The 7219-nt window shown below is 33.7% G+C and overlaps 1 protein-coding gene across 1 annotated transcript; it reads right to left on the bottom strand.

Annotated features, from left to right (window-relative positions):
- Positions 1-2495: 2495 nt before the first annotated feature.
- LOC106470055 (death-associated protein kinase 2-like) lies at positions 2496-5344 on the bottom strand. The gene is made up of 3 exons (XM_013930580.2): positions 5276-5344; positions 3256-3435; positions 2496-2805 (listed from the first exon to the last, which is right to left on the bottom strand). Exons 1-3 carry the CDS (start codon positions 5278-5280, stop codon positions 2616-2618), a joined length of 375 nt encoding a protein of 124 aa, XP_013786034.1. The 5' UTR covers positions 5281-5344; the 3' UTR covers positions 2496-2615.
- Between the last annotated feature and the right edge of the window lie 1875 nt (positions 5345-7219).

Raw genomic sequence — 7219 nt, 5'->3', positions numbered from 1 at the left:
ACGTAACGTAACTACGTACGTACGTTTACGTTACGTTACGTACGTAACGTTAAGTACGTACGACGAACGAACGACGACGAGCGCGACACGTCGGTTGGGGGGGGGGAGGAGGGCGGTGGAGCATTTGTTTACTCTTCTTAGCGGCTTAAAAAATCCCACAATTTTCAAAAATGGGTGATACGATTTTTGAAACCGCTAGGGAGAATGTTTGTTTGTTTGTTATTAATTTCGCGCAAAGCTACACGAGGGCTATCTGCGCTAGCCGTCCCTAATTTAGCAGTGTAAGACTAGAGGGAAGGCAGCTAGTCATCACCACCCACCGCCAAGTGGGCTACTATTTTACCAACGAATAGTGGGATTGACCGTCACATTATAACGCCCCACGGCTGAAAGGGCGAGCATATTTGGTGTGACTGGGATTCGAACCCGCGACCCGCAGATTGCGAGTCGAGCGCCCTAACCACCTGGCCATGCCGGGCCTAGGGAGAATGAACTTCGAGGTGGACCAGAGTGAAATATGGGGGTGCACGGACCACTCTAGCACCCCCTAGCGCCGGTCCTTAGAGAAGATAATATAGATAGAATAAACATCAAAGAAGAACTCTTTTTAATTATAAAACAAAAACCTAGCATTAACTAGTGTTCAGATGTAAAATTATATTTATTTTAATTTTTCCCCATTTAACAGTTAGAGTTGTGTCTGTTTTGCTTTTATTTTGTTGCCTAGCGAAGTAGCATCGCTGTTGATACTATAACACATAATGTTTTGTTCCAATATTCAAATACATCCACTTGACGATGTTAGGTAACGCTAGCGAAACGTAGTGGTTTTTTAAAAGTACAAAAATTTTTTTTAAAACACATTACTTGTTTTATGTGCAAACAAAACTGTAATATATCAAAATCACATTAACCAACCCAAAATATATATTTTATGCCTGTTTTCCTAATTTCAAGTACAAAATATTATGGCTTTTAATCTTGTAAAGTTTAACTAAGTAAGCTTTTTTTTAATTAGGACTTTATGAGTATTTTTAGTTGAGTATAACTAACTTGTTTGTGTTTTAGTGTTTTTGAGTTGAGCTTCCTGTAACAGAAGTCGGTTACATGTACGATACTTTTCTATTTGAAGGATTTACAAGGAATTTGGAAACAACGTTCTTAGTTTCGAATAGTGAAAAACTGGTCTAAAATAAAGAAAATTGCTCAAGCATTTAGGGTTAAACTATAACTTCTCTTTGCTGTCACGAAACCTCTTTGTTGACCATAATTTTGAGAGGAAGCACATAAGGGCTGCTTTGCTTTCCTCAACCTCAGAAATATCTCTAAGTGCTGGATTAACCTGAATTTCACAAAGTGTAACTGTTTTATCTCCAGATCTATGTTTTCTCTCCTTACATTTGAGGTTTAGTTTGTAACCACATCTGTCACAAAATGAGTGGATGCTTTTTATGTAAAGTGGAACATCTGATATAAGATTACTTCTTGTACCATTGTCGCTTATAAAACTACCCCCCCCCCCCCTCAGTGGCATAGCGGTATGTCTGCGGACTTACAACGCTAGAAACCGGGTTTCGATACCTGTGGTGGGCAGAGCACAGACAACCCATTGTGTAACTTTGTGCATAATTACAAACAAACAAACAAACAAACCGCTTGTGGAGAACATTTACAGCAACCTTGTACCAGGAAAACGACAGTTGTATTCTTTAATGATCATATAGGTAATATCTAGAGATTGACGACCCCACCTAGTGTAATGTCATGTGGTGTCGCATATTGCACTGGATAAATCTGAGGTTTCTCTGAAGCTAGAAACTTTGCATTTAGTCAGCCTGATGGAGGATTCTAGTTTAGAAACATTTGAAAAAGCGACTGTGAAATGTCGTGTAATTGCTTAATTACAAACAAACAAACTTATAAAACTGATGCGATATGTATTAATATCGGTCATGCTTTTTTTGTATGTTTGATATCTATAAATGTCTAGTGTTATAATGTTTATCATATCCTCTCTTCATGTACTGAAAAAAAAGACAAAAATCATAACTTTGGCCTTTATAAGTTGATCATTAGAGCGAAATAACATGTCTGATATATGATAATTGTTTTTATTTTCGTTATATGTATGCTCGTAATGTTATGAAACATATTGCACTATTAAATCCTACCCCGATCTCTTCTGGATATCTCACTGGTGCATATTTTACATAAGGGATACAAGTACAAATAACCCAATAAAAATCTCTGTGCGAATTTCCTAGAAGGTTGTACACCCTAGATATATTTGAGACAGTCCCAATAAAGGAAAATTGGTATTATCTTTTCCCAGCAGGTGGCGTACACCTAACCCTCTCTGCTCCTAGAGTAATAAGTAAGAAAAATTAGCTTTGATTTTTGGTTCTTTATATTGCACCACTGGCAATGATGGTAATTTCTTCGTCTTTGTTAAAGTTACAAAGATTTGGTGCTGCTTTGTTTTAGTAACAAATCAGTTTTTGTTTCTATTTGTCTTTTATTTTCTGTTTTCACTACTAAGAATTGGTGGGTTTCGTTTTGTGGTACAACTGATGTTTCTTAAACTAATTCTTCTTCTGTTGCTTTCAATGAGATATTTAAGTTTGATGAAGATCTTGTTGAGTGAATACAGGTGACGACAATTTAGCCGTGTAATTCATGTTCAAGTCATGCACCGAATCTCCTCCCATTTTTTCAACACTCGAGGTAAAAGTTGACTCTTGAATTTCTTTGGATTTGGTGTAAACCCAAGGATGTTGGAAGCACTCCACTGAGGACATTCTCTCTCTAGAAATTAGTAATGAAACAGCAAAAAATGTGAAATTGTTAATATTAATATTGTACTAGTAAGTAAAACATACACATTATTTACAAAACCACAATGAATACAGAGCTAACAATAAATTTGATAAAATACCGACTTTTACTTATAAATGTATCACATTATAACAGTATATTAACGTATAGTCTATTTAGAATACGTAAAAATAATTGGTGTCATGATTTGAATATAATTTCTGATGAAAACTAATTGTGAAACACATTTAGTTTCAGTAAAATAAAGAAGAATGAAAAAGTTCTTTTTTATCCAAGCCAGTTTTTGCGTTAGTTCTTACAAGTCATTTGCACCCTTAATAAAACTTCAACTATTTAACAATATTACAGAGAATAAGGATGACCTGAGAATCATTGGCGGAGTATTTGTACGCTAAAAATGCAAAGCATAACACTTGTCACCTTGGATTTCGAACCAGTAGTCTCCTTATGAACTCTTTGGCATGGTTGGAAACTTCTAGAAACATCTGGTCTGGAAATTCCAAAGGGCTGCTTGTTATGTTACAAAATGTCTCCTGTTTCGTTTCCCCGCCAAAAGGAGTATGGCCAGACAAAAGGACGTAAGTTAAAATTCCCAAACTCCTGGAATAATGAAAAATAAATGTTATTGTACATCAAAATTTCCGAATCTCAGCAATGATCCTAATTAAAATTTTGCTTACTCAATATACATAGATTCAAAATTATAGGAAAAATTCCAATATAAAAAAAACCTGAATTTATAAATTTTGAAAAATATTGTTTAAAAATATGTCTTCTTTCACGAATCCATTCTACGTTATTTATAAAAGCACAAGTTTTAGTTTCACACCATAGAAGCTTAAAAGTTCCGTTATTGTAATACCTCAAAACAACGACGTTTAACTTAAGGTTAAGTGGAAAATCTCCAACAAAAACTATTTATTTTCATTTTATTCCCTATGAGATCAGCCCGGCATGGCCAGGTGGTTAAGGCAATCGAGTCGCAATCTGAGGGTCGCGGGTTCGAATCCCGGTCACACCAAACATGCTCGCCCTTTCAGCCGTGGGGGCGTTATAATGTGACGGTAAATCCCACTATTCGTTAGTAAAAGAGTAGCCCAAGAGTTGGCGGTGGGTGGTGATGACTAGCTGCCTTCCCTCTAGTCTTACACTGCTAAATTAGGGACGGCTAGCACAGATAGCCCTCGTGTAGTTTTGCGCGAAATTAAAAAAAAAACAAACAAAAACCAACCCTATGAGATTTTAAGAGCTTATTTGAAATACTTTGTGAAGAAATTTTCGTGACTTCAAAACTTTCCACGTGCGTTTCTTTATTTTATTTTAGAATTTTCGAGCAAATCTACATAAAAAGCTACCTGCTCATAGCTGTCTCTAATTTTGAATTGATAAAACTAGAAGGAATGTAGCTAGTCAACAACAACCACTGCCAACTCTAGGACTACTCTTGTGAGACTAAATAGTTCCAATGTTCAGAGTGCATTTTTGCAGTAACAGGATGCAAACCATGAATCTTTGGATTCACAGTTTGGGAACGATAATCTCTAAGCACTGCCTTGTCCTTTTCCATGCGTGCGCGTGCCTACAAACGTCACCGGTGTTTATTCTAAGAGCCTCAGGCAGGGCTAGCTGAAGAGCTTGAACGATAGAAATATACAAAGTATAAGGAAACAGTTAAGCTATAGATATATATAATTGTATTGAGAATTCAGTGCCCCTTGAAAAGTTGAAGTCCAAGATGAACTGTCCCCTATATTGTTTTTTTTGTTTGAATGTGAAGAAAGATGCAGATTTTGTGATTTTCTAAAATATTACAAATAAAAACCCCTATGTCTGTGAAGATCGTGAACTCGGGTAATAAAAGCTACCAATATCAAGATTATAAGGAAATAAGGTTTAATTGCAAAGGATAGTACTCTATATTCTCAAATTACACCAGACTCAGTTGGTTTAAAGTATAATTTTAGATGTTCTCGTATTTCTAAATTCGTAAAATTACAAATCAAAGAGGGAATGTTTATCATTCTTAATAAGCAAATTTTTGATTGACATAATTTTAGGTTATAAATTTTATTTCAGAAATCAAACTGCAACAAATTTAATTAATCTACAAACTCAGTATTTCAGATCAAAGTGTTAAGAAGCAAGATTTCGAATATCTTACTAAGCTTGGATTTTATAGGTGTGAACTTCGAAGATATTCGTAACCAAATCTCTTGAACTTCTAATCTTACAAATTTAGTGACCGAAATACTAAACCAAAGAAAAAAAAATGTAAATAAAGCATTACAAAAGAGACCGTTTTATATTTCAATGTTTTCAACATTTGAATTTGGAAATCGGCCAATTTATATATAAGGTTTGTAAGTTGTTTTAAGAATAAGAAATTTCATTGACATCTTATGTCCATATTGAATGTTTGTGATAATTCTAAAATACTTACCACATATCAGTTGCTAAGCTAATTGGATTAAACTGAAGAATCTCAGGAGCTGAAAGAGAAACAAAATTAGTGGTTACAAAAAAAACTAAAACAAACCTTTATTCGTTTTCACCAATATGTGTAGTTTATTTACTCAAAATAGTTACCCACACAAATAAACCAATAAGTGTAGTTTATTTACTTCAAATTGTTACCCATACAAATAAACCAATAAGTGAAGTTTATCTACTTCAAATAGTTACCCACACAAATAAACCAATAAGTGTAGTTTATTTACTCCAAATAGTTACCCACACAAATAAACCAATAAGTGTAGTTTATCTACTTCAAAAAGTTACCCACACAAATAAACCAATAAGTGTAGTTTATCTAATTCAGATAGTTACCCACACAAATAAACCAATAAGTGTAGTTGATCTATTTCAAATAGTTACCCATACAAATAAGCCAATAACTGTAGTTTATCTACCTAAAATAGTTACCCACACAAATAAACCAATAAGTGTATTTTATCTACTTCAAATAGTTACCCACATAACTAAACCAATAAGCGTATTTTATCTACTTCAAATAGTTACCCACACAAATAAACCAATAAGTGTATTTTATCTACTTCAAATAGTTACACACACACACAAATAAACCAATAAGTGTACTTTATCTACTTCAAATAGTTACACACACACAAATAAACCAATAAGTGTAGTTTATCTACTTTAAATAGTTACACACACACACAAATAAACCAATAAGTGTATTTTATCTACTTCAAATAGTTACACACACAAATAAACGAATAAGTGTAGTTTATCTTATTTAGATACTTACCCACACAAATAAACGAATGAGTGTAGTTTATCTACATCAAATAGTGACCCACACAGATAAACCAATAAGTGTACTTTATCTAATTCAAATAGTTACACACACAAATAAACCAATAAGTGTACTTTATCTACTTCAAATAGTTACACACACACAAATAAACCAATAAGTGTAGTTTATCTAATTCAGATAGTTACACACACAAATAAACCAATAAGTGTAGTTTATCTACTTCAAATAGTGACCCACACAAATAAACCAATAAGTGTACTTTATCTACTTCAAATAGTTACACACACACACAAATAAACCAATAAGTGTAGTTTATCTACTTCAAATAGTGACCCACACACACAAATAAACCAATAAGTGTAGTTTATCTACTTCAAATAGTTACACACACACAAATAAACCAATAAGTGTAGTTTATCTACTTTAAATAGTGATCCACACGAATAAACCAATAAGTGTAGTTTATCTACTTCAAATAGTTACACACACACACATTGTAGATAAACTACACTTATTGGTTTATTTTTCATATAGTTACACACACACACAAATAAACCAATAAGTGTACTTTATCTACTTTAAATAGTTACACACACAAACAAGCTAAACTATTCTTTATAAAACGTAAAATGTATTTATGGAAGATAATATATTTTTTTTGATTACTCACACAAAAGTCCTTATTCAAGTTATTCCAAACATTAACAGTTTGCTGACGAATGAAAAAATAAACCCCGAAATAAAGTATGGGGCTCAAATGCTGACAATTAGATATATATATATTTGGCAAGTGGCCGAACAATGGTGAATTGAAAGAGTGAAATTAATCGGGTCACAGACTAGAAGGGAAATTGTTGACTGGCGTACTGGTTGCTTTGTTTGAATCAGAATGTTTTTATGACATCAGAATGTTCGTGACAGAATCAGAACGAGGAACTCTAAAAATGCATTATCCACGAATTTTAGTCTGGATAAGACGAGCACTTGGTATTTTTCGTTAAGCTAATGTTAATAGATTGTTTTAGCTAACAGTTATATTGGTGACTGTAGTTGGGTGTTGTGTGGACTGGTCTAACTATTTACAGAGGTAAATTCTCTCAAGGTGTT

This window comes from Limulus polyphemus, unplaced genomic scaffold (assembly GCF_000517525.1).
Source record: "Limulus polyphemus unplaced genomic scaffold, Limulus_polyphemus-2.1.2 Scaffold3794, whole genome shotgun sequence".
Classification (NCBI taxonomy): Eukaryota; Metazoa; Arthropoda; class Merostomata; order Xiphosura; family Limulidae; genus Limulus; species Limulus polyphemus.
The sequence above is the reverse complement of the archived record's forward strand: the minus strand, read 5'-3'. Positions and strand labels throughout refer to the sequence as shown.